The 27,645-nt window shown below is 48.0% G+C and overlaps 1 protein-coding gene across 3 annotated transcripts; it reads right to left on the bottom strand.

The window, feature by feature from the left end:
* Positions 1 to 90: 90 nt before the first annotated feature.
* Positions 91 to 27,645, bottom strand: USP18 (ubiquitin specific peptidase 18). Of its 3 annotated transcripts, XM_055105519.2 has the most exons (11): positions 27,239 to 27,645; positions 19,670 to 19,906; positions 17,205 to 17,301; positions 15,535 to 15,680; positions 10,145 to 10,224; positions 9,448 to 9,594; positions 7,567 to 7,662; positions 6,586 to 6,753; positions 4,196 to 4,327; positions 3,635 to 3,684; positions 91 to 716 (listed from the first exon to the last, which is right to left on the bottom strand). In XM_055105519.2, exons 2-11 carry the CDS (start codon positions 19,824 to 19,826, stop codon positions 671 to 673), a joined length of 1,119 nt encoding a protein of 372 aa, XP_054961494.1. In that variant the 5' UTR covers positions 19,827 to 19,906; positions 27,239 to 27,645; the 3' UTR covers positions 91 to 670. The 3 variants fall into 3 exon arrangements, with proteins under 3 accessions (XP_054961494.1, XP_054961495.1, XP_063459427.1); XM_055105520.2 differs by lacking the exon at positions 6,586 to 6,753 and having other exon boundaries at positions 27,239 to 27,604; XM_063603357.1 differs by lacking the exon at positions 19,670 to 19,906 and having other exon boundaries at positions 27,239 to 27,578.

The raw sequence follows: 27,645 nt of genomic DNA, 5'->3' as shown, positions 1-27,645 counted from the left end.
CTCCCAGGGCCCCACAACAGAAGTGACTTCCCTTGCCTTTGAATTTCTATAGCACAAGCCCTACTGCCCCCCGTTAAAACTGCAAAGTCCTTTTGTGGAAAATAACTTTATTCATGATTGTGTTTATCACACTATCTTATGGAGAAGAGATGATCAATAAATATTTGCTGAATAAATGAATAGCAGTTACAAAACCCTTGATTTATATGGAATTAATGTTGGTTCTTAAAGTGAAAAATTACAAACAGCACTGATATTCAGCCAGTACACAAGTCTGGTCACAGGAGTTGTATAATACTGAAATACCCCCTGCCACTGACCTTTGGCCCCTAGATGCCTCCCACTGCCACTGCTCTCCCCACTGGGAACCCCTGAAGTTCCCACAGGCTCATAACTAAAGGGCTAATGTCTTGCACAGCAGCGAGCACCCAGGACCGAGCAGCCACATGGCCGGGTCTGCTGGTGAAAGCATCCATTCTGACTGATCAGGACCTGAGGGGCCTCATGGTTACATATTTTGATAATATCCCTAATTATAAATAAGGCTCAGTTATATAGTTTGAAAACAATGCTTCTCCTCATTGCAAAATCTCTTAGAAGACTCCGTAGATCCAGGAACGGAAATGGAAAATGATAGCGTGTCAATCTCTGAAGGTTTTGGGCATTTCCATTAGCACTCCATCTTCATGTAAACCAGAAGATATGCAGTTTCCTGCCTAGAGAGAAGAGAAGACACATCAGCACAGCGGCATGAAATCTTCATCAGAAAACAATGCTTCATTAATCCGTGACAGGACAAGCGTCAGCAAACTTCCAGGCGGCTGGATTAGGCCTTCATCTATCCATCACCTTGGAGAGGAACAAAATAGGTGGCCTGGGAAGATAAGCACTATGTTTCTATTAGTTAATATCTAAAGCGGAGGTTAACAAGCTACATAGACACACAAGCCAAACCCAGCCCTCTTGGGGTTTTTTTAAATCTACTTTCAACTTTTATTTTAGATTCAGCGGGCACATGTGCAGGTTTGTCACATGGATATGAGCATAATCCCCAACAGTTGGCCTTTCACCCCTCCCCTCCCTCCCCATCCAGCAGTTCCCAGTTGTTGCCATCTTTAAGTCAATGAGTCCCCATGTTTAGCTCCCATTTATAAGAGAATATGCATTATGTTTTGTTTGGTTGTTGCTGTTTTTTTTTTTTTAATGGTGTCTTGCCCTGTAGCCCAGGCTAGAGTGCAGTGGCACAATCTTGGCTCACTGCAACCTCCGCCTCCCAGGTTCAAACGATTCTCCCTCCTCAGCCTCCCGAGTAGCTGGGACTACAGGCGCCCGCCACCACGCCCAGCTAACTTTTTGTATTTTTAGTAGAGACAGGGTTTCACCGTGTTAGCCAGGATGGTCTCAATCTCCTGACCTCATGATCTGCCCACCTCAGTCTCCCAAAGTGCAGGGATTACAGGCGTGAGCCACCGTGCCCAGCCTTTTGTTTATTTTTTGATGAGACCGGTTCTTGCTCTGTCACCAGGCTGGAGTGCACTGGCACAATAATAGCTCACCACAGCCTCGTGCTCCTGGGCTTAACTGACCCTCCTGCCTCAGTTTTAGCTTCCTGAGTAGCTAGGACTACGGGTGTGTACCACCATGCCTAGCTATAATAATTTTTAATTTTTTGTAGAGATGGAGTCTTGCTTTGTTGCCCAGGCTGGTCTTGAACTCCTGACTTAAAGTGATCCTCTGGCCTCAGCCTCTCAAAGTGCTGGGATTAAAGGTGTGAGAGCACACCCAGTCTCCAACCCTCTTTTTGCAAGTAAATGTAACTGGACCCCAGCCATGCTCATCTGCCCATGTACTGTCTACGGCTGCTTTTGCGCTATAGGGCAGAGTTAAGTGGTTCCAACAGACACTGTACAGACCACAAAGTCTGAAGTACTTTCTCTCCAGCCCTTTACAGAGAAAATCTGCCAACCTCTAATCTCAATAACAGGGAAATCAATGACAACCACAAAGTGACAAAGATTGGGTGTCTAAGATGGATGCTCAGAATAAACAAGAGAGAAAGATGAAAAGTAGAAGGAGGATTTCAAACGCAAGCTTCACCTAATCCGTTATTTTTCAAATGACCAGGCCTATCTCTGTAGCTGAAAATCACCTCAAATAGCAGCTCTGATATACAGTCTCCAAAAGCTCAGCTAAGAAACTTACAAAGTCTCTCTGCCTTAACTTCATCCACCTTTTTTCTCTCCAGCTTCTCCTCGGTAGTTAATGATTATAAAAATATTTATTGGCTCATGCCTGTAATCCCAGCACTTTGAGAGGCCGAGGTGGGCGGATCACGAGGTCAGGAGATCGAGACCATCCTGGCTAACACAGTGAAACCCCGTCTCTACTAAAAATACAAAAAATTAGCCAGGCGTGGTGGCGGGTGCCTGTAATCCCAGCTACTCAGGAGGCTGAGGCAGGAGAATGGCGTGAACCCACGAGGCAGAGCTTGCAATGAGCTGAGATCCTGCTACTGCACTCCAGCCTGGGTGACAGAGCAAGACTCCATCTCAAAACAAACAAACAAACAAACAAACAAACAAAAAAACAGTGTGATGGCCAGGCGCAGTGTTCATGCCTATAATCCAAGCACTTTGGCAGGCTGAAATGGATGGATGGCTTGAGCCCAGTAGTTTGAGACAAGCCTGGCAACATAGCGAGACCTCATCTCTACAAACATTTTTTTAAAATATGCCAAGCATGGTGTGCAGACTGCATGCCTGTAGTCCCAGCTATTCAGGAGGCTGAGGTGGGAGGATCACCTGTGCCCAAGAGTTCAAGGCTGCAGTGAGCTATGATCACACCACAGTGCTCCAGCCTGGGCAAAAAAGCAAGACTCCATCTCTAAAAATTAAATTAAATTAAAAAAAAGACCTTCGCTGTAAAAGAGGTATGCTCAAATGCAATAAAAGCATATAAGAAGGCCAGGTGTGGTGGCTCATGCCTGTAATCCCAGCACTTTGGGAGGCTGAGGCAGGCGGATCATGAGGTCAAGAGACTGAGACCATCCTGGCTAACATCGTGAAACACCGTCTCTACTAAAAATACAAAAAACAATCAGCTGGGCGTGGTGGCACACACCTGTAGTCCCAGCTATTCAGGAGGCTGAGGCAGGAGAATCACTTGAACCTGGGAGGCGGAGGTTGCAGTGAGCCAAGATTGTGCCACTACACTCCAGCCCAGCAACAGAGCGAGACTCTGTCAAAAAAAAGAAAAAAAGAAAACCATACAAGAAGCCCCTACAAATCTGGGTGAATCAGCAAAGGCTTCACAGGATAGGAAAAGGCCATGAGTATGAAAACATGAGTGGGGAGTTGGCCTAGATGGTAAATGAGGAGAGGACAATACGGCCAGGAAGTGCATGTGCACAGCAGACGGGAGATGGAGGGCACGGCTGATTGGCAGCTGCCTGTACTTTAATATTCCTGGAGTGTGACGTGTGAGGCAAACATGGGGTGGTGGGGTGAGTGCTGGAGATGAGGCGGACAGTGAGCCATCAGCATGTTAGTAACAGGGGAATCCATGGGCGTTTCATGCAGCTCCAAGGACCCTATGTGAGCTCATCAGACTCCAATTACCCAAATCCGTTTCTTACCAGTGGTAGTTAGGATTTCCATAGGTACACTGGATGTCTTCCCAGGATACCTGGAAGCCAGAAACAAATGGGGTCAAGCAGCCAGCTGACACAAGCACCCACAGAGGACAGGACACTATAATGTGCCCCTCATCCTCCAGACAAGCCCACCCCTAGCAACTCCCAAGAGCCTGGAGCAACAGCAGCAGGATGTCTTGTGCAATGAAGTATGTTTAGCGCCCTTGTCCCTGTGTTTAAACTTGGTCATGCTTTTCCCAGAGGCCTAACTTACATATTTCTAACTCTCCTTGCTCTCTAGACATTTCCCACAAAGCAGGAAGCTGCAGAGCATGAGCCTAGAGCACCAAAAACTTAGAAGTGAAGTGAATTGAACCCTTACAGAGGTGCAAACCACATGGGGACTTCAGACCGAAAAAGGCTTGAACCCTCATCAAAGGCCCCACACCCAGACAGCAGGATCACAGTGTGTCTTGATCTCAGAGACCCACGCAGCCCTGAGCCCAGCATTTGCTAGAGGTGGCCAATCCAGGGCAGGAGGCAATTGTGGATGATGTTTCTTACCAAGCAAATATTGGAGTCATTGAAGCAGAACCATTTTCCATCCACAGCATTCCGGATGTAGACACAGTAATGACCGGAGTCTGCCATTCCCACGTGCGCAATCACAGCAAAAAGCTCATACTGCCCTCCAGACTGGAAAGAGACAGGCACGAGACAGTTCACCCACCACCACAAACACGACTGCCTCACACATTTATACCTGCCCACACTAGGCCCGACTCTGGGACTTTAGAATATTAGAAAACAGTCCCGACCCACGGCCAGTGGGCACCCTCCAGGAGGGGCTTTCCTGAGTGTGGATCCTGAACTGCGAAGGCTCAGCAGCTTGGCAGGGCAGAGCACACAAGAGATGGAAGGCAGGAGGTCATGAGAGAGGCCCCCAAAGCCAAGGCAAGATTAGAACTTTCCCCTGGGAGGGGTGGGGATCATCAGAACACAGTTCTGTTTCTCCACAAGCCCAGGAATGACCCTAACCTGAGCCACCGTACCCAGCCAAAAAAGTCTTTTGTAGGGGGAGGGGAGACAGAGGGCAAGGGTGGCACACGCAAAGCTGAGTCACCCACAGTGGAGGCTGAAATTATCCCTATTTCCATTTGCAGACTTTGTGCAGAACTTTACAAAATTCACGGCAATATCTGTATCTAAATATTAGTTTACAAGAAATAAAAGGGTTACAGGAACATGTTAAAAGATATCAACCAGCCAGTGCTGGCATATGAAAAAAATATTCAACCAAATCAACTGCAAGGAAAAGAAAAGGAGCGGAAATCTAAAAGGAACTTAAGAAAAGAAAGAAACTTAACCAAATGCAAGTGTAGGCGTTGTTTGGATCTAGAGTCAAACAAACCACATAGATTACACAGGAATCTGTGGTTCAGGAAGTCTGAACGTTGACCAGATATTTGATGCTATTAAGGAATTGCAAGATGGAGATGATTATCTTTTGAGTGCTTATTCTTTAGGGGTACATAATGAAGTGTTTATAAATGAAATAGTATGATGTCTGGGATTTGCTTCAAAAAAATCCAGTACAGGGTTGGGTGAAACAAGAGGGCGGGTTATAGGAAAAGCAAGACCTGCCATGAGTTTTGGTAACTGTTACAGCCAAGGATTCACTGTCTAACTCTTCCTTCACTACACACTTTGGTATCTATTTGTAATGTTCCATAACAAAGTCTTTTTTGTTGTTGTTGCAAAGATGGAGTCTTGCTTTGTTGTCCAGCTGGGCTCGACTCCTGGACTCCAGCAATCCTCTTGGCCCCCCAAAGAGCTGGGATTACAGGTGTGACCCACTGCATCCAGCCAAAGAAGTCTTTTTTAAGTGAAAAACAATTTTAAATATACTTCATTGGGCAGAATCTGCAGGTAGATATAAAAAGAACTAGAAGGAAAGAAAAAGAGAATCCTATGAAATGTATACGGCCTAAGTAGGGAAAGAAATCATGTTATAATAGGAGCTATTGTAACGTATTATCAGGTCTTAATTTTCTAAATGTCATGGTTCTAGAGCATAAATAGCCAAACAGACCAATAAAACAGAAGAGACACTCTAAAAATAGACTCATACATACAGGAATACAAAATTTGTTATGTAGCATTTCAAATCTATGGAAAAAAAGATATTTGTGTCTTTTTTTTTTTTTTTTTTTTTTTTTTTTAGTTTTTCTTGTTTTGTTTTTAGAGACTGGGTCTTGCGTTGTCACCCAGGCTGGAGTACAATGATAGATCATAGCTCACTGCAGCCTCAAACTCCTGGGCTCAAGTGATCCTCCAACTCAGCCTCCCAAGTAGCTGGGACTAAAGGTTTGTGCTACCACACCCAGCTAATTTTTTTTTTTTTTTGAGAGAGATGGGGGTCTCATTATGTTGCTGAAGCTGGTCTCGAACTCCTGGGCTCACGCAATCCTCCTGCCTCAGCCTTTTGAGGTGTGGGATCACAGGCATGAGCCACATCACCTGGCCTTGTGTCTCTTTTTTTCTCAGAATCTCTCAATAAGTTATTATCTCAGGACAAGTGAATTAAACTTTACTCTGATTAAATGTGGTCCAGTCAACTGGCTACTTTATGATTATCCTCAAAGTGGGCACAGGCCATCTGAGGAAGAAAGTTTTGTTGGTACTATGAACCCACAACGACATGTTTGCCTATGCATTTCTATGTATTCCACGTTATTTCTAAAGGAGCCTACTAAATTCTGGATTCCGTCCCTCAGTGCTGTGAGGCATATGAACACAAATCCAATATTTAGGAAGAAGAAAGGATTTTGAGGCTGGGGACAGTCTCTGAGGAACAGGTGGCTCCTAGCAGACTGGGGGTGAAGGAAGGGAAAACGGAAAGGACATGGCATCTGGGGAGAGGCAGGATGGCAAGGAGGTCAGGATCATCCCACCTGCTCCTCAGCATCACAAGACTCTCGCTTCATTGGAAGGACCTGGCTGAAATCCAAGCTCTGGGGGAAGTACAGGGAGTGGCAGATCTTTCTCGTCTGTGAATTCCTGATGGAGAATCGCATGAGGTGGATTGTCAGGGTCTGGGGCAAATGGGTCAGCTTCAAGACCTGAAAAATGAAAATCACTCTGGAGATGAAGTCTACTTGGAATGAGAGAGTCAGAGAAATGTCAGGGCTAGCAACGCGTTCTTCCCAAAAAGAGGGGAGCAGGGTGACATCATGGAGTTCAAGGCTCCTGTTCACTGAATCTGCTGAGCTCCTCTGAGAATAATGCAAAACTTGGCTATTCTACCACCATGTGGCCCCCCACAAGAGGCACAAGGGCACAGGGCTCTGCACAGGTACCAGGACCCAGGGAGCCACCACGTCTGCTCCAGGGAGCTGGTCTCGCCCCGAGGGAAACGCCCTGCCGGCTGCTCTCAGGCCCCCTCCTGCACTCCCTCTCAGTGATGCGACATGAGAAGCCACATCCACGGCTCCAGATATCAGAACCACAGCGTCCCAGATACTAGCCAGACCCAGATTCCCTTTCTCACCCACCATGGGGTGTCCTCGGGGCCTCTGATGATTCTATCAGGAAATCCACGGGGGGCAACCCCAGACTAGTGAAGGACAGATGACCCCTGAACAGCACGGGTTTGGACTGTATGGGTCCGTTTATACACAAATTGTTGTAAATAAATACAGTCTGCCCTCCCCCATAGGCACGAGTTCCACATCTGCAACCAAATGCTCATCAAAAATAAAGTATCCCAGATGCACAACTGCATAGATGAGGGACTGACTTTTCCTATACGTGGGTTCCACAGGGCCGACTGGGTGTGACTTGAGTGTGTGTGGATTTTGGTAAAAGCAGGGGTCCTGGAACAAATCCCCCATATGCACCGAGGGACAGCTGAGTCTGATTTAGGGAATGAGTACCTGTTTCCCACGGGTCTTCTTCCCACAGTTCTCACAGAAGCACTTGCTTTTGCTTGATAACTCCCTGGGCTGGAAGAAGCAGTGCAGGGCGTCCTCCTGTCCCACCCAAGAGAACAGGGAAAAAGCAGCGTTGGTATTTCCCACCTAGAATACTATATTCATCTGTTCTCACACTGCTGTGAGACAATAGCTGAGACTGGGTAATTTATAAGAAAAGAAGTTTGATTGGCCCATGGTTCTGCAGGCCGACCGGAAAGCATGGCAGCATCTGCTTCTAGGGAGGCCGCAGGAAGCTCCCAATCATGGCGGAAGGCCAAGCAGGAGCAGGTGTCTTACCTGGGAGGAGCAGGTGCAAGAGACCAAGTGGGGAGCTGGAGTGCAGGGGCGCGATCTCAGCTCACCGCAACCTCCACCTCCCGGGTTCAAGCGATTCTCCTGCCTCAGCCTCCTAAGTAGCTGGGACTACAGGCTGCGCCACCACGCCCAGCTAATTTTTTAATGTTTTTAGTAGAGACAGGGTTTTACCATGTTGGCCAGGCTGGTCTCAAACTCCTGACCTCAGGTGATCCACCCACCTCAGCCTCCCAAAGTGCTGGGATTATGGGCGTGAGTTACCACACCCAGCCTGGCTCCACACTTTTAAACAACCAGATCTCATGAGAACTCACTGTCACAAAGACAGCACCATGGGGGATGGTGCCAAACCATTCACGAGAAACCCTCCCCCATGATCCAATCTCCTTCCACCAGGCTTTACCTCCAACACTGGGGATTACAATTGAACAGGAGTTTTTGGGCAGGGACACAGACCCAAACTGTATCAGGTACAGCCTCCCCACACTTTGCAGCTGAGGGTTTCAGCTTTTCTTCTGGTTCTCCTCATATCCCCCTTAATGCCTGGCCTGGTGTGGTCCACTTGGCAGGATCTCAAAGGGCACCTACTGACTGGAGGAACAAAACAGGAGGGGCCTCCTATTAAGGGCGCAGTATGAGGGAAGTGGAGGTAGGAGGGAAAAACATTTTTGCCAAAACAAAGGAGAAATTGGCCAGTGCCATGAAAATGAAATAAGTGACTTTCCAGAAGCCAGAGATAGATCAAAGAGGCAAGGGGGAATTGGCCACGCTGTGCTGTGTGGTGCGATGGTTTGAGGGTTTGTCCTCCCCAAAACCCAGGTTGAAACTGAATCCCCAGTGTGGCTGTATGGAAAGGTGGGGACTTTGAGAGATAATTGGGGAGGGCAAGGTGGCTCATGCCTGTAATCCCAGGGAGGCTGAGGCAGGGGGATCACGAAGTCAGGAGTTTCAGACCAGCCTGGCCAACATGGTGAAACCCCATCTCTACTAAAAATACAGAAATTAGCCGGGCATGGTGGTGGGCACCTGTAATCCCAGCTACTTGGGAGGCTGAGGCAGGAGAATCACTTAACACCAGAGGCAGAGGTTGCAGTGAGCTGAGATTGTGCCACTGCACTTCAGTCTGGGCAACAGAGGAAGACTCTGTCTCCGAAAAAAAAGGGGGGGGAGGTTATTGCATCATGAGGGCACAGCCCTCATAAATGAATTAATCCACTCATGGATTAATGGGTTAATTGGTTATCCTGGGAGTGGGACTGGTGGCTTCATACGAAGAGGAAGAGAGACTCGAGCCGGCACATTAGCATGCTCAGCCCCCTCGCCATGTGATGCCCTGCACTGCCTCGCCTCAGGACTCTGAGAGTCCCCACCAGCAAGCAGGCCCTCGCCAGGTGCAGCCCCTCAACCTTGACTTCCCAGCCTCCAGAACTGTAAGAAATAAATTACCTAGTCTCAGATATTGAGTTATAACAACAGAAAATGGACTAACACATACAGGGGCAGCAAATACCAAGAGAATCCCCTTACCAGTGTCTTCAGGGGCTTTGAGTCCACATCAAAAAGAGAAAGTGGGAGGGTGAGCATGCTGCTGTTTCTGCTACTCTCCATGGCACAGTCAACGCAAATCAAGGAGTCCTTCACCCGGATCGTATACAGGTCCTGCAGTCTCTCCACCTGCAAGAGGGAGAGCGGAGAGGTGAGATGGGAACACCACCATAAGCCAGGTCAGGCCAACTGCCAGAAGGTGGAGCCAAGAGACAGAAGCTCCTCACAAAGGTGCAAAATAATACCAGTAACAATATTATGAAACTGTGATAAGTGTTTTATGTGGATTAACTCTTTTTTCTTTTTTCTTTTTTTTGAGACAGAGTCTTGCTCTGTCACCCAGGCTGGAGTGCAGTGGTGCGATCTCGGCTCACTGCAAGCTCCGCTTCCCGGGTTCACGCCATTCTCCCGCCTCAGCCTCCCGAGTAGCTGGGACTACAGGCGCCCCCCACCACGCCCGGCTAATTTTTTGGTATTTTTAGTAGAGACAGGGTTTCACTGTGTTAGCCAGGATGGTCTCGATCTCCTGACCTCGTGATCCGCCTGCCTCAGCCTCCCAAAGTGCTGGGATTACAGGGGATTAACTCTTTTATTCCTCTACACACTACGGGAACAACAGCTGAATGAGTGAAATGAGCAGCATCTTAAGCTTCCGAGTGCTCTGGTTCTAGGTTCTTACCAAGTGCACATCAGCGATCTGGTCCTTAATCAGGTTCCAGAGTTTGAGGTACAGTTGGGCAGCATCATGTTGGACAAACACTGGCCACAGAGAAAAGGAACAGCCAATTAGTGAGGTCTTCAGAGTCGCTTCTCATGCCCTGGTACTTAGACACACATGAACACTGATCACTTTGTCTCTTCCTAGCCCTCCACCCCACTGCAAGGCTAAGTTGGCACGACAGAAGAAGTGATCAATAAACAAACAGTAAGTTTGGTATTGATTTTTGAGAACGCCTCTTAATACTTAAGCTCCAGTGCCAGATGTAGTGGCTCATGCCTATAATCTTAACACTTCAGGAGGCCAAGGTGGGAGGATCGCTTGAACTCAGGAGTTTGAGACCAGCCTGGGCAACATAGCAAGACTCCATCTCGATAAAAAATTTAAAAAAGTACTTGAGAGTAGCGGTGCACGCCTGTAGTCAGAGCTACTTGGGAGGCTGAAGCAGGAGGATCACTGGAGCCCAGGATGTTGAGGCTACAGTGAGCTGTGATGTCACCACTGCACTCAGCCTGGGGAATGAGATGTCCACAGGGACTTTGAAAAGCACTGATACATTCCTGAGGATCTAGAAGGCCAGGCACATGCCCAAGTAAGACCTGAGAGGGCTCCGATCCCTCCCCTCTGGCTGACCACAAGGCCACATGCAAGAAAGCAATGAAGGCGAATACAGAATCATGAACTGCCCAGTAACAATAAAACAGCAACAACAACAAACCCTGCTGTGGGGATCTCTGATGTCCAGTGTTGCCACCTTACATTATCTAAAATGTTCATTTTCCAACAAAAGAGACAAGACCTACAATGAAACAGAAAAGCATGGCCACCCAGGAAAACAGCAATCGTAGAACCTTTCACTGAGAAGCCCTAGATGTTGGCCTTACTAAACAAAGACTTTAGCCGTTATAATATGTTCAAAGAACTAAAGAAAACCATGTCAAAAGATGTAAAAGAAAGTGTGAAAATGCTGCCTCACCAAATAAAAAGTATCAATAAAGAAAAAACTATAAAAGAAGAACCAAGCAGAAATCTTGAGTTGAGGAGAACCATAACTGAAATGAAAAATGTACTAGAGGAGGTCAATAGCAGATTAGAGCTGGCAAAAGAAAGAATCCATAAACCTGGAGCTAGGTTGATTGAGGTTCTCCAGACTGAGGACGGAAGGAAAGCTGAACACAGTACCTATGCAGCGAAAAGCTGATGAGCTGCTCACTGCGTGTAGAGCTCAACTAACTCTGATACAAAAAAAAAATGTGATACAAAAGGTTTTATATACAAACGTGAATTTATTCTGAAGCCAGCCTGGGGCAAGGAGCAAGACACATCCTGCCTTTTAATGTGCCATTTCTCCTTTGGAGGAGAGAGGGGCATTTTCATAAGGTGTGTTGTGGGGGTGGTGGGAGTGAGCAATGGCAGTTTTCTACCGGGCAGTTATCAAGTTCCCAGCAGCTGCGTTGGCGCCTTTCCGGGCAGAAAAGTGGCCGAGTGGGCATGCTTTCTCCATGCCTTCCTAGTGGGTGAAAGACAAACCCCTAGAGGGTGGAAGTTTCGAAGCCACCCCCTGGGAGGGAGAGTTCCCTGGTGGGTATGCTTTGGGCTGCAAATCTACTGCCAAGTCTCAGGAAAGATCAGCTGGAAGAACTTGCCCGTTCTCAATCAAACCTCCATCAGCCTAACTCCATTTACAGATTCTTCCTTTTGCCCAGCAGGGAATGTCTGAAGAGGGGTAGGCGAAAGGTGATATTTGCATTTCTAAAGGGCTAACAGGAAACAGGAAACATGGCCGCGGTGAGGGGTGAGGGATGGGAAGAGGAGAAGTGAAAAGAAAGTAATAAGAAAACTAATATAACTATCTCTTAGAAAATGGGAGTACTCAGTTACACCCAGATGGGTTCACTAGTGAACGATGGGTTCTACCAAATATTTATGGGAAAAATTATACCAATTTCCTACAACCTCTTCCAGAAGACAAAAGCAGACAGAACACTTCCTAACTCATTCTCTGAGGCCAGCATTATCCTAACACCAAAACCAGACAGACATTGTAAGAAAAAAACCTAAAAACCAGTATCTCCCATGAACATAAATGCAAAATTCCTCAACAAAATATTAGTGAATCAAATTCAACTATGTATAAAAAGAATCACAGAGGGTGACATAAGCGAGATGGTAGAGAAGGAGGCTCCTGGTGTTCCCCTTCTCCCATGGACACATGGTAAAACTCTCATCTACACACAGATCAACTCCCTCTGAAAGAAACCCAGAAACCAGCTGAGAGAGGCCTGCACAGGGGGCAATGGGGAGAACACCCACATCGCAACCGGTTGGAAAAGCTGAGACACACTCGCACCACAAGCCCCACCCTAGACACAGTACCTTACTGTGAGGAAGGAATCCCTACTCCCAGCTTTCTCCTGGAGAGGGGAGGGTTTGGACCACACATAGGCAGCCCCAGCTTTTGCAGTTCCCACTCAAGGGCTTGGCTGCTGGGTCACCTAGCTCTGGGAGCAGACATGGGTCAGCAGTTATGAATCCTCTGCGACCACAGAGGGCAAAGAGGCAGTTTTAAACGGGCACGTGAGCACTTCCAGCAGCTGTGCTCAGCACAGAGCAAACAGGCAGAAATGCCAGGCTTCCAGTTTCTCCCTGGAAGGATATGTCTGCGGGCTCTCCTAGCTGTTGCCCGAGGGATGAGCTTCTATTAATAAGTGGCCTGCACCTGGAGCCAATGAGGCAGGTAAACAATAGATTTCCAGGAGTCTGGACAGGCCTGTGGGCAAGTCCCATGCCTTCTCCCACCCCCTGCTCTACGATAAAATCAGGTCTCTAACTTCACACATTGAGTACACATTTACCCCTCTCAAATGAAGGTCTAGCTCCTCAACCACCGAGCTTTGGGAGCTGACAAGGCTCTGTATTTGTAAGTCCCACAGGGGCACAGAGACCAAAGAACATCCCCCCAGGCCCAGTGCAGCGTGAACAGGCAAAAAGGCCCGGCTCCTACTTTCTCCCTAGAAGGAGTTTGTCTGCACAGTGCAGCTGCTGCCCTGGGGTTTCTATGCATCTGGGAGCTGACAGAGCAGGAAACCAGTGCTCCTCTGAGACCCTGAACAGGCAGGTGAGCACCTCCACAGCTGCTCCCACTGGTTTGCTCAACAGATAGCGTCAAGCTTCCAACTAACCTGTCCGTCTCTAAGCAGAGAACAGCCAGCATTCGCTAGGCCCCTGGGGGTGACAAAGAGTAAAACAATGCATGAAGGAGTGTGCAGTTTCAATATGAGTGCAGGCACTTGCCACATATCCTCTGTCCAGCGTTTTGCAGAGCAAGTGGCGGATTAACTCATGCTCCCAGCTTTTCCCTGAGGATAGAATAAACTGGAACACACATTTAATGCCCCAACGTCTCCAGCTGCACCTCAAGGGGCTGGTTTCTATCTCCCCTGTCTAGGGCACTGACAGGACTTGACACATTCTAATCTCCTGAGGGCCGCTAAGAACATAGATGACAGTCTGGACAACACAAAGGGTCAACAGGCGCTCCGAGTGTCCGGCAGGGCTAATTGGTAAGTTCATCTCTTATACAAGGCCCGTGGGACAAGACTGGGAGAGGTATTTTTTTTTTCTTTTTTCTTTTTTTTTTCTTTTTTTTTTGAGACAGAGTCTCGCTCTGTGGCCCAGGCTGGAGTGCAGTGGCGCAATCTCGGCTCACTGCAAGCTCCGCCTCCCGGGTTCACGCCATTCTCCTTCCTCAGCCTCCCGAGTAGCTGGGACTACAGGCGCCCGCCACCACGCCCAGCTAATTTTTTGTATTTTTAGTAGAGACAGGGTTTCACCGTGTTAGCCAGGATGGTCTCCATCGCCTGACCTCATGATCTGCCCACCTCGGCCTCCCAAAGTGCTGGGATTACAGGCGTGAGCCACCGCGCCCAGCCTGGGAGAGGTATTTTTCTTAACTAAAGTACAGAAAATAACAGAGAATCAAGAACAATGAAGAAACAGAGAAATATGTTCCAAGCAAAAGAACAAGATAAATCTCCAGAAAATGCCCCTGGTGAAATGAAGATAAGTGACTTACCTTACAGACAATTCAGAATAATGATCATGAAGATGCTTACCATGTCTAGGACAGCAATGCATGAACAAAGTAAGAATTTCAGCAAAGAGACAGAAAAAAGTTTAAAAGAAATAACAGAGCTGAAGAATACAATAACTGAAATAAGAGCTCAAAAGAGAAGCTCAACAGACTAAATCAAGCAGAAGAAAGGATTAGCAAACTAGAAGATAGGTCACTGGAAATCATTCAGAGGAGCAAAAATGAAAAAGAATGAAAAAGAGTGAAGATATCTTAAGAGAGTTAGGGGACATCAAGCCGACCGAAATAGGCATTATCAGAGTCCCAGAAGGAGGAGAGTGAGAAGAGATAGAAAGTTTATCCAAAGAAATAACAGTCACGAGTTGCAGATCAACATTTCAGTCAATGGCAGACCACATGAGCACAGTGGCCATAGCATGCAGCCTAGCTGTGTAGTAGGCTGTCCCATCTAAGTTTGTGTAAGTCCACTCCATGATGTCCACACAATGACAAATTCACCTTCTGAAGCATTTTCAGAACGTATCCCTGTTGGTAAGCAATGCATACCTATAATGACTGAAAACTTCCCAACCCAGGGAAGGAAATACAAATCCACATCCAGGAAGCCCAAAGGACACCAATAAGACTGATCTAAAGCAACCCACATCAAGACACATCATAATCAATTTCAAAAGTTAAAGACAAAGAATTCTGAAAGCAGCAAGAGAAAAGCAATGTATTATACACAAGGGAAAACCCGTAAGTGTAGGATTTCTTCTGGGGGTGATGAAAATGTTATGAAATTAGATTGTGATGATGGAGGCACAACTCTGTGAATACACTACAAACCTTTGAATTGTATGTTTTTAAATGGATGAATTTTACAGTATGTGATGCACATCCCAATATAGCTATCTAAAAAAAAAACCTAACCTATTTGTGAATTATTTTGTAGAACATGTTTTCTCTTTTTTATTCCTTTATTCTGTTTTCCTGTAGTTCCCTGACTGTGGTGGAATAAGCTTGGAGGAGATGCCTTCACTTACTCTACTGAGAGGCAGAGAAAGGTTAGGTATGGAAGTAAAATGTCCATAAATAATATCAATTCTGCACCTCCAAAGATGTGTGCCTCTTACACAAATGTCTCTATAATCTGAGGGGTCCAGGCTACCTAACTTGCTTCTTGTTGCTTCACTGCCCGTTAGTTCCTCTCTTCACTCTCTAAGCTTCCCATCCCCTTTGGATCAGCAGCCAGGAGCCCAGTGGGAGGGTATCTTACAGGGCACGTTGTACTTCTGCAGGCAGTAGGCCAGCTCCAGGGGCCGCACTGCTTTCTGCCGGCTGTCCTGCATCTTCTCCAGCAGCAGAAGCATCTGGAAAGGGACGCTTCTCCTCTGCTCGTCAGCTCCCCTGGGCACCGTGATCCTGCCACACAAGAACAGCCAGAAACCTCCTTACATGTAGTTCTCAAAAGCTAGGTGCACACTGGAATCACCTAGGAGAAATTTTAAATCTTCATATCCAGGCCACTCCCATACAAATTAAACCAGAATTCTGGGTCCGGGGGGCGGGGCGCGGGCAGTTATCAGAATTTTTCAGTTCCTCAGATTATTTCAATGTGTGGTCAAGGTTGAGAAGCACCATGTGAGTGAATCTGCTCTACAGGGGACCCTCTAGAGAGGGGGATCAGCATGACTGCTGCCTTGGCCCCTCTGCACCCTGCCCAGCAATCGTGCTAGAGCAGACGGCAGATGCACGAGGTCCTGGCTCCACATCTCGGGCAAGCAGCAAAATGTCCAGCCTAAAGCTCTCCAGACTGCAGAGGCACATGCTGGGTTAGGTCCTGGGAAGAAAGGCAACATGAAAGGCTGTCCGTGTGGTTTGGCAATGATTCATTTAATCACAGGCATTTTTCGGATGGGAAAAAGGAGAGAGCACAGGGCAGAAAAGGAGTGATAGAGAGAGACAGAGGGAGAGAGTGCATTGTGTGAGTGTTGGTGGAAGGAGGGGTGTGTACTCCCCACTGACTTACTCCTTCTCCGACTTTGGTCTAGTCCCAACGCTGTCTTTTAACCAAGTCAGTGGCTGTCAATCCTGGCTGCATTTAAAATCACCCAAAGAGGGCTTTTAAAAAGTACCAATACCTGGCCGGGCCCAGTGGCTCATGCCTGTAATCACAGAACTTTGGGAAGCTGAGGCGGGCAGATCACCTGAGGTCAGGAGATTGAGACCAGCCTGGCCAACATGGTAAAAACTCGTATCTACTAAACATACAAAAATTAGCCAGGTGTGGTGGCGGGCGCCTGTAATCCCAGCTACTTGAGAGGCTGAGGCAGGAGAATCCCTTGAACCCGGGAGGCGGAGGTTCCAGTGAGCCGAGATTGCACCGTCGCACTCCAGCCTGGGGACAGAGTGAGGCTTCATCTCAAAAAAAAAAAAAAAAAAAAAAAGTACCAATACTTGGGTCGCACCCCAGACCAACCTAAGAAGTTTTAGAAATAATGTGTAGGCCAGAATATGCAGAAGCCAATCTTTCCTCTGCCAGCTTTTGAGAGAAGATCTCAAGAAGTCCAAGTCACTGTGAATAACTGAATATATTAAAAATGAAATAATACAGGCCGGGTGCAGTGGCTCACGCCTGTAATTCCAGCACTTTGGGAGGCTGAGGTGGGTGGATCACGAGGTCAGGAGATCGAGACCTTCCTGGCTAACACGGTGAAACCCCGTCTCAACTAAAAATACAAAAAAAATTAGCCAGGCATGGTGGCGGGCTAGTCCCAGCTACTCGGGAGACTGAAGCAGGAGAATCGCTTGAATCCGGGAGGCAGAACTTGCAGTGAGCCAAGATCATGCCACTGCACTCCAGCCTGGGCAACAGAGCAAGACTCCGTCTCAAAAAAAGGAAAAAGAAATAATACAAATGCTCATCAGCCTGAAGAACAGTCTTACCTCTTCAATATCCTGGTGAAGTCCACATTCATTACGAACACCTGAATCAAGGAGTTAAGGCAGCAGGTCTGTCCAATATTGTGTAAACCAACCAGGCCTATAAGGGGAAGAGAAAAAAACGCTGAGGGCAAGGCCTAGGTAAAGAAGTTGACAAGGCTGGGCATGGTGGCTCATGCCTGTAATTCCAGTACTTTGGGAGGCCGAGGTGGGCAGATCACCTGAGGTCGGGAGTTCGAGACCAGCCTGGCCAACATGGTAAAACCATGTCTCTACAAAAAAAATCCAAAAATCAGCCGGGTGCGGTGGCTCACGCCTGTAATCCCAGTACTTTGGGAGGCCGAGGCGGGCAGATCACGAGGTCAGGAGATCGAGACCATCCTGGCTAACACGGTGAAACCCCATCTCTACTAAAAATGCAAAAAAAATTAGCCGGGCGTGGTGGTGGGCGCCTGTAGTCCCAGCTACTCAGGAGGCTGAGGCAGGAGAATGGTGTGAACCCGGGAGGCGGAGCTTGCAGTGAGCCAAGATCGCGCCACTGCACTCCAGCCTGGGCAACAGAGCGAGACTCCATCTCAAAAAAAAAAAAAAAAAAAAAAATCCAAAAATCAGCCAGGTGTCATGACAGGTGCCTGTAGTCCCAGCTCCTTGGGAGGCTGAGGCAGGAGAATTGCTTGAACCCAGGAGGCGGAGGTTGCAGTGAGCCAAGATCGTGCCACTGCACTCCAGCCTGGGCAACAAGAGTGGAATTCTGTCTCAAAAAAAAAAAAAAAAAAGTTGACAAAAATCTAATGTTTTTCTTAAAGCTACTAAGGACATGAAGTCCTGTAAAGTCTCTCAAGTACGAAGTGTTCACTCAGCTTGCAAACAAATCGGAGAGAAGATATCAAACGTGAAACTTTAAAAAGCTCTATCACAAGGGCCAAGCACAGTGGCTCACACCTGTAATCCCAGCACTTTGGGAGGCCGAGGTGGGAAGACCACCTGAGGTCAGGAGTTCAATACCAGCCTGGCCTACATGGTAAAACCTCATATTTACTAAAAATACAAAAATTAGCCGGGTGTGGTGGTGCATGCCTGTAATCGCAGCTACTCGGGAGGCTGAGGAAGGAGAACTGCTTGAACCTGGCAGGCAGAGGTTGCGGTGAGCCAAGATCGTGCCACTGCACTCCAGCCTAGGCGACAAAGCAAAACTCCATCTCACACACACACACACAAAAAAAAAAGTTTGATAACAAGAAAAGTTTTAATATAGTCCATTAGGAAAAGTGAGATGTCACCAAAAGTATATATTACTCACTGCCAAATGAGTAGTATGAGCAATTGTTGGGAGAGAAAAAAAAACATTAGAGAAAGCATAACTGAGAATATGGCTTCCTTTCATTCAAATCGTTCTCCACGGAGCTAAGTCCAAATGTGCATCTGTGGGGCTCAGGGATGAGAGGGACTCCCCAGTATGTCTATGTCGGACTCCAGCGGAGAGGTCTCTGCCCAGTCCCCACTACAGGGAGGCAGGAAATAAATCAGAAGGTTACTTTGGGGAAGATTCACCTAATCCAGTGTCACCCTGAGAGGCTGAAAGGCAGAAGGAACTTATAAGAATATGAGAAAAACAAAAGATAACATTCGTCTGACCCCTAGCAACCAACCTCCTCTTTTCCAACCCAACCTTAGGCTCAGCAGACCCCACAAGGGAAGTACCACTAATCTCAGGATTCTTGGGGAAAGGGCTTTGGCTTACAAGATAGGACAGTAAGAAAGTAACAACCTGGGGTCACAGGTGAGCACAGATTTCTACTCCCAGACTATCAGGAGCACATTGCTTCCAGACAGACCCATACAAAGGTAGCAGTAAAGATGGGAACTAATGCTAAGTGCCTCTAGAATCCCACCACTGGCTTAAAGCAGTTTCCACAGATGACCCCATTTAATCCTCCCAACAACCCTATGTGCTTGGTACTATTATTACCCCCATTTGTTTGTTTGTTTGTTTTTTTGTTTGAGACAGAGTCTCACTCTGTCACCCAGGCTGGAGTGCAGTGGCGTGATCTCAGCTCACTGCAACCTCTGCCGCCCAGGTTCCAGCAATTCTCCTGCCTCAGCCACCTAAGTAGCTGGGATTGCAGGCACCTGCCACTGCGCCCAGCTAATTTTTGTATTTTTAGTAGAGATGGGGTTTCACCATTTTGGCCAGGCTGGTCTTAAACTCCCGACCTCATGATCCACTTGCCATGGCCTCCCAAACTGCTGGGATTACAGGCATGAGCCACCGCGCCCGACCTTGTTTTTGTTTTTTACAGATAGGGTTTCACTATGGCCCAGGCTGTATCCCCATCTAAAAGATGCAGAAACTCAGGCACAGGAAAGCATGAGCCGTCGAATACAAAGCTCTGCGGCTTCAGAGCGGAGGAGGTGCGCCGAACATTTACATGCAGTCAAGAAGAGGAAAACGGGAGGGGTTTAATGACCATGAGGGTAGTCCCAGGCCCTGGGACGCTCTCTGGGCTGCTCTCTCTTCATGTTGCTGTCTTCTTCCTTCTTTTCTTCAAGATCTGCCGGGGACTGCGAGGACTCAGCCAGGATGGACTGACAGATTTGTCTCAGGAGACCAAACGCCTTGCTCATTCGTGATCACTCCAAAACCCCCAGGCCGCAGCTGCCTGGCCCGCGTTAAGCGCTTATGTGAGCCAGGCACGATGGAATCTCTGTGAAAATACAATGCGGGTAGGTAAGAATTAGAGAAGGAGGAATGTGTATTCATGTAATCCGTTCTGATGCCAAAGAGCAGGTCTTAGAGGGAGATAAATGTTTGGGGAGACTGACTCATAGAGCTCTAGAATGGAAATGACAGCTAGGCTACACATCCTGGGTCCCAGGCGTTTCCATTCATCCTCAGAGCCGACTGCCAAATCCTAACAGGGAGCGCCCTCTTGGGAAAGGACAGGGAAGCGCGCATAGGACTTTGCTTTACAACCCAGGACCAGGCCCACTTCAGTAAAAAGCCAGCACTAAGCAGGAACTCTCAGCCCCTGATGCCAGGCTGGCATACAGGGGAAGCCTCTCAACCCGCCCAACACCCAAGGGGACCTGCGGCCCTGGCAGAACAGCCTCGTGTTCTGGCCCGCAACACTGCCGGCCAGCTGCAGCAGTCAGATAAACCTTAGCTGCAGGCAGGCTGTAGCTACCTGTAGGCCTTAGGCACATCCTGGTGCTGGGCTGGTCTCATGGCATGAATTCTGGGGGTGTGACCCAATATTGTCTCAGCCTCAGTGGCCATAGGGGTACCCGTGTACCCTCCCCCAACCCAGCACAGCTGTGTGAAGAGAGACACTGTTTGCTTGGGGGAAGAAGAGGTAAGTGGAGTACTTCGCCTTGGAACCCAGTGTGTCCGGAATTGGTGGGTGCTTGGTCTCACTGACTTCAAGAATGAAGCCGTGGACCCTCGCAGTGAGTGTTACAGTTCTTAAAGGGGGCATGTCCGCAGTTTGTTCCTTCTGATGTTCGGATGTGTTCGGAGTTTCTTCCTTCTGGTGGGTTCGTGGTCTCGCTAGCTCAGGAGTGAAGCTGCAGACCTTCGCGGTGAGTGTTACAGCTCCTAATACGGCGCATCTGGAGATGTCCGTTCCTCCCGGTGGGTTCGTGGTGTCGCTGGCTTCAGGAGCGAAGCTGCGGACCTTCACGGTGAGTGTTACAGCTCTTAAGGCAGCGCGTCTGGAGTTGTTAATCTCTCCTGGTTGGTTTGTGGTCTTGCTGGCTTCAGGAGTGAAGCTACAGACCTTCGCGGTGAGTGTTACAGCTCATAAAGGCAGTGTGGACCCAAACAGTGAGCACTAGCAAGACTTACTGCAAGGAATGAAACAACAAAGCGTCCACAGCATAGAAGGAAACCTGACCAGGTTGCCACCACTGGCTCGGGCAGCCTGCTTTTATTCTCTTATCTGGCCCCACCCACATACTGCTGATTGGTCCATTTTACAGACAGCCAATTGGTCTGTTTTACAGAGAGCTGATTGGCCCATTTTGACAGGGTGCTGATGGATGTGTTTACAATCCCTGAGCTAGACACAAAACGTCTCCACGTCCCCACTAGATTAGCTAGATACAGAGTGTGGACACAAAGGTTCTCCAAGTCCCCACCAGAGTAGCTAGATTCAGAGGGTCGATTGGTGCATTCACAAACCCTGAGCTAGACACAGGGTGCTGATTGGTGTGTTTACAAACCTTGAGCTAGATACAGAGTGCCGATTGGTATATTTACAACCCCTTAGCTAGACATAAAGATTCTCCAAGTCCCCACCAGACTCAGGAGCCCAGCTGGCTTCACCCAGTGGATCCCACACCGGGGCCGCAGGTGGAGCTGCCTGCTGGTCCCGCGCCCTGCGCCCGCACTCCTCAGCCCTTGGGCAGTCGATGGGACTCGGCGGCGTGGAGCCGGGAGCGGCGCTGGTCGGGGAGGCTTGGTCTGCACAGGAGCCCATGGCTGCGAGGTGGGGAGGCTCAGGCATGGCGGGCTACAGGTCCTGAGCCCTGCCCTGCCAGGAGGCAGCTAAGGCCCGGCGAGAAATCGAGCACAGCAGCTGCTGGCCCAAGTGCTAAGCCCCTCACTGCCTGGGGCTTGCAGGCCGGCCGGCTGCTCCGAGTGCGGGCCCGCCGAGCCCACGCCCACTCGGAACTCGCGCTGGCCCACAAGCACCGCGTGCAGCCCCAGTTCCCGCCCCTGCCTCTCCCTCCACACCTCCCCGCAAGCTAAGGGAGCCCACTCCAGCCTCGGCCAGCCCAGGAAGGGGCTCCCACAGTGCAGCGGTGGGCTGAAGGGCTCCTCAAGCATGGCCAGAGTGGGCGCCAAGGCCGAGGAGGCACCGAGAGCGAGCGAGGGCTGTGATGGCTGCCAGCACACTGTCACCTGTCACCAGGACTAGGCTCACTACAGTAAAACCCAGTACTGGGCAGAGCCTCATCACCCTGATACTAGACCGGTACCCACAGGCAGATCTCACCCCACCCTAGTGCCAGATGAGAACCCGCAGCCCCAGTAACAGGGACTGGCGATCTGGCCCACATCACTACCTGACAACTACAGTGGCCCTGGGCCCTGAATAACCTCAGCAGCAGCAAGCACGCCATCACAGCTGTGGGTCTTGGGCGTGCCCCAGTGCTGTGCCAGTCTCGGCAGCTATGGCCTTCAGGCATAACCCAGGGCTGTGTCAGCCTCAGTGGCCAAAGAATTCCAACCACAGTGATGCTGGGCTTAGAGCACCCCCTAGCACTACAACAGCTGAAGCAGTCATGGGCTTAGGGTCCTGACCAATCAGCCTCTCCCTAATCTCCTATGGGTTTCCTGATGAAAGACGAGCCCAAACAAAGCCAGGCAATGAAGACTGGCTTAGGTACCTATGTCAATGCACAGACATTGACACACAGCCATAAGGATCAAGGTCAATCAGAGAAACATGACATCACCAAATGAACAAATTAAGGTGCCAGTGACTAACCCTAAAGATATAGAGATGAGGCCTGGCATGGTGGCTCAGGCCTGTAATCCCAGCAGTTTGGGAGGCTGAGGTGGGAGGATCACTTGAGCCCAGGAGCTCAAGACTAGCCCGGGTAACATACTGAGACCCCATCTCTACAAAAAAAATGCCAAAAAAATTTAGATGGTCATAGTGGTGCACGCCTGTGGCCCCAAATACTGAGAAGGGTGAAGGAGGAGGATCACTTGAGGCCAGGAGTTTGAGGCTGCAGTGAACTATGATTGTGCCACTGCACTCCAGCCTGGGCAACAAATGAGACCTTGTATCTAAATAAATAAATAAGATGAAATAAAATAATAATAATGGGTAACATCGAAGCACTACTTCTTATAAAAGGTGAAAGCCTTTTATATGTACTGTCTTATTTATCCTTACACAGCCATGTGAATTAATTACTGTTATATTTCCATTTGACAGATGAGAAAACTGAGATACAAAGAAGTAAGTGCCTTTCCCACTGGCAAGTGATGGGCCAGATGTAGACAAGCTGGACGGGGTTTAAGTCCAGCTAACATGCTGCTCAGAGTGAGGAATAAACTCAACCAAATCATTGGTGGGAATGTAAATTAGTAGAGCCATTATGGAAAACAGTATGGAGATTCCTTAAAAACCTAAAAATAGATATACCACATGATCTAGTAATGCCACTGCTGAATATATATCCAAAGGAAAGGGAATCAGTATGTTGAAGAGATATTTGCACTCTCATGTTTACTGCAGCACTGCTCATAAAACCCGAGATACGGAATCAACCTAAGTGTCTATCAAAAGAGGAATGGATAAAGAACATGTGGACTATATACACAAAATGGGATGTTATTCAGCCATTACAAGAGAATGAAATCCTGTAATTCCCATCAACACGGATGAGCCTGGAGTACATTACGTTAAGTGGAATAACCTAGGCACAGAAAGATAAATACCACATGTTCACACTCATATGTGAAAGCTCAAAAAGCTTATCTCCTAGAAATAGAGAATAGAAAGCCAGGCATGGCAGTTCACACCTGCAATCCCAGCACTTTGGTTGGCTGAGGCAAGAGGATAGCTTGAAGCCAGGAGTTCAAGACCAGTCTAGGCAACATAGCATGTTGCCTAAATAAAATAAAAAATATTTTATTTTCTAAAAGTAAAAATAAAATTAGCCTAGCATGGTGGCATGTACTTGTGGTCCCAGCTACTTGGGAGACTGAGGCAGGAGAATCAGTTGAGCCCAGGAATTTGAGGCCACAGTGAGTTATGATCGTGCCACGGCACTCCAGCCTGGGCAACAGGGCAAGACCCTGTCTTTTTTTTTTTTTTTTTTTTTGAGATGGAATTTCACTCTCTTTACCCAGGCTGGAGTGCAGTGGTACAATCTCAGCTCACTGCAACCTCTGCCTCCCAAGTTCAAGCACTTCCCCTGCCTTAGTGTCCCAAATAGCTGGAACTACAGGCATGTGCCACCACGCATGGCTAATTTTTGTATTTTTAGTAGAGACGGGGTTTCATCATGTTGGCCAGGCTGGTCTTGAACTCCTGACCTCAGGTGATCCACCCATCTCGGCCTCCCAAAGTGCTGGGATTACAGGCATGAGCCACCGTGCCCAGCCTGGAATATATTCTTAAATTCATGTTGGATGGCTCAGATAACAACAACCTATTTTTCTTAGTAAATATTGACTTTCAATAGTTATAAACAGTTGTTCTTCTTACAAGGCCCAGCCTAGGAGGACTCAACTGAAATGATGACAGCAGACAATTCCATCAGCAAGAAAGAGGATTTTGAGCTCATCATTGAGGGAAAGCTGATGAAAGAGAGCAGAGAGGTTCCAGGCTGCATTTTCCAAGATGTTGTCCTCTTCTCCGCCAAGACCTCCCAGATACTTCAGTAGAATATAGCAGTAAAACCTCATGGAGCAGATCATTTGAGCAGGCTCGGTCCCAAAGGGAAACAAAATACAGCAGCCTTTCAGGGTAGATCACAGTGGGGAGACAGGGAGGCGGGGCAGCAAGGAAAGGAAAGTGAAGCTTAAAAGGTCTAAGGAGGATGGGGAGGGCAAGGCGAGCAGAGAGACCGCAGCTGAAGTTAGCAGGGGCAATAAGCATCCACCAGAGAAAACAGCCTGGGCGGGTTCCAAGGAAGGGGATTTTCAAACTCAACCGCTGACTCAAAAAAAGACCCCCAGGCCAGGCGCGGGGTCTTTGTTTGAGACTCTGTCTCAAACAAAACAAAACAAAAAAAACCCAAATACTAAACTAACTTAGCTCCCACCCTACCTGAATTTTTTTTTTCTGGTTCACGTTCTCTCGTGATCTTCCCGAAATGTTATCCTTAAGCTTCGGGGAGAGGTGAGCAACGGAAGGAACTGGCCCAGGCCCACCACTAAAGTAGCCCCAGGACCAATCGGGGTCCTCAGAGAAGCCCCAGAAGAGCCAGGAACAAGCTGCAGAAAACCTGGGGAGGGTGGGGCCTCCACCCAATACTCCACTCACAACTGGACTCTCTGCCAGGAAAGCCAACTCCAACATTTAGATGCCCTAAAAGGAACAAAATTAACCTGCCAGGAACATGATTCAAGCAGCCTCGGTGTCTTCCGACCCACCCCATCATGGCAACCACAATTGTAGACCGCAGTCTCGATGACGTGTTCACATTATTTTGCATTTATTTTTATTTTTATTTTTATTTTTGAGACGGAGTCTCCCTCTGTCGCCCAGGCTGGAGTGCAGTGGCTTGATCTTGGCTCACTGCAAGCTCCGCCTCCCAGGTTCACGCCATTCTCCTGCCTCAGCCTCCCGAGTAGTTGGGACTACAGGCGCCTGCCGCCACGCCCAGCTAATATTTTTTATTTTTAGTAGACGGGTTTGCACCGTGTTAGCTAGGATGGTCTTGATCTCCTGACCTCGTGATCCACCTGCCTCGGCCTCCCAAATTGCTGGGATTACAGGCGTGAGCCACCGTGCCCGGCCTATTTTGCATTTCTTGAGTAATCGTAATATGCGGGTTAGAACACACGGATTACAACACTTTGGATGAAAAACCACATAATAGGGAAATTTTGGGACTACTCTCTCTCAAAAAAAAACAGCTCATATGGAAAAACTAAGATTTACCTTCTTTGAAACTATGTTTATGTTAAGCATTTTCCCCTTTGTAAGCTCATCATTGTGTAAAAGTGTCAGAACTGTGCAACACATTTGTTAACAGTCCAAAAGCAAGTTCTTTGATAAATCAAGATGAAGCCGTGCACCTGTGTTACTCTCCCTCGCGTTTTGTTCCTGCGAACACATCGGTAACCTGCATTCACTCTCCATCCAACTCTGTTCAATACCAGAAAGAAACTTCAGATGAAATGCTTTTCAGTATTTGCCTTGGTTTGTGGAACAACTTTAAAGTACAAATTATACCTAAATAAGTACAAATTAAAGCCTCTGCTTTAATTTTCAAACACTTTGAACCCAGATTTTCAGGGGTCTCAAAATGGAGTTTTGTGTTTAAAAGTCTAAATTTAGCTTTCTTCCAAGGAAAAGGGGGTGAAGAAGAGAGGTTAAGACTAAAATACTCTGATTTGCAGAGTTTGACAACAACCTTCCAATTTCTCAATATGAATGCCCACTGACCCAGCCATTCCACTTCTAGGAATTTTCCACCGATATATTTGTATGAATGTATACATAAAATTATATTCATTGCCGTATCTGTGCCAGTAAAAACTGGAAACAACCTAAATCTCCATGCATTGTTTAAACAAGGTACTTCCCATACCATGTATCAGGTTTTTTTGTTTGTTTGTTTGAGACAGTTTCGCTCTGTCGCCCAGGCTGGAGTGCAATGGTGCGATCTCGGCTCACCGCAACCTCCGCTCTCGCGTTCAAGCGATTCTCCTGCCTCAGCCTCCCGAGTAGCTGGGATTACAGGCATGAGCCACCACGCCCGGCTAATTTTGTATTTTTAGTAGAGACGGGGTTTCTCCATGTCGGTCTGGAACTCCTGACCTCAGGTGATCCGCCCTCCTCGATCTCCCAAAGTGCTGGGATTACAGGCGTGAGCCACCGTGCCCGGCCGAATCAGTTTTTTGTTTTATTTTTAATGCCATTAACACATCTATATGTCCTGCCATGAAAAGATGTCCATAATATACTCAGTGGACAAAGCAAGTTCGAAATGATTTTAAAGGCTTGTACATAGAAACATTTCTGATAAGGTACAAACAAAAATGATACTGAGTGGAAGACTGCGAGAACATTTGTCTGCATTGTTTGAATTTTTTTTACAAGCTTACAACACTTCTGCAATTTTTTTTTGTTTTAATTAAACACAAAGTCATGTCAAAAGTCCAAATAACTATATTAGCTTAGAAAAAAATTCACTGGCCCAAAATATATGCACGTAGTAAATACAGATCACTATCATAATTTGCAGAGCACAATTATTACTTAATTCCTTAATTATCTGACTGGCATAGGAGCAGAGTTGGATATCTGTGCTAGAAAGAAAACTTCCAAAATGAGCCCCGAACTTGCCTCAAGCGCCATGCAAGCGTCCAGCCTCCGCTGCTGAGTTCCACGTCGGGACTGAGCCGGGGACCCAGCTGGGGCCGAAGTTCCGCTCCGGGCCCGCCTTGGTCTGGCCCCGCGCTCGCGGCACCCCGCCCAGTTTTCGTTTTCCACTGAATGGAAAGCGAAACTTACAGCGGCCTCCGCGCCGGGAGCCGGGCGCCAGCGTGCGGGGAAACCCTGCCGGCCCGAGCTTCCCGCGGCTGCCGTTGCAGCCGCGCACCTGCTTCAGACTTCCAGCCCTCGCTTTTTTTTTTTTTTTTTTTTTTTTTTTTTTTTGAGACGGAGTCTCATTCTGCCGTCCAGGCTGGAGTGCGGTTGCGCTGTCTCGGTTCACTGCAAACTCCGCCTCCTGGGTTCAAGCGATTCTCCTG

The sequence above is a fragment of the Pan paniscus genome, chromosome 23, assembly GCF_029289425.2.
Source record: "Pan paniscus chromosome 23, NHGRI_mPanPan1-v2.0_pri, whole genome shotgun sequence".
Taxonomy (NCBI): domain Eukaryota; kingdom Metazoa; phylum Chordata; class Mammalia; order Primates; family Hominidae; genus Pan; species Pan paniscus.
The sequence above is the reverse complement of the archived record's forward strand: the minus strand, read 5'-3'. Positions and strand labels throughout refer to the sequence as shown.

Bases quoted from the DNA above. Each gene is read 5' to 3' on its own strand.
- USP18 (XM_055105519.2), bottom strand. From the start codon at position 19,826: ATGAGCAAGGCGTTTGGTCTCCTGAGACAAATCTGTCAGTCCATCCTG. The intron at 10,225-15,534 runs GTAAGATACCCT...CTCTGTGGCCAG, and splicing joins GCAGAAGTACAACGTGCCCT to TGTTTGTCCAACATGATGCT. The intron at 717-3,634 runs GTAAGAAACGGA...TCTTCTCTCTAG, and splicing joins GGAAATCCTAACTACCACTG to GCAGGAAACTGCATATCTTC.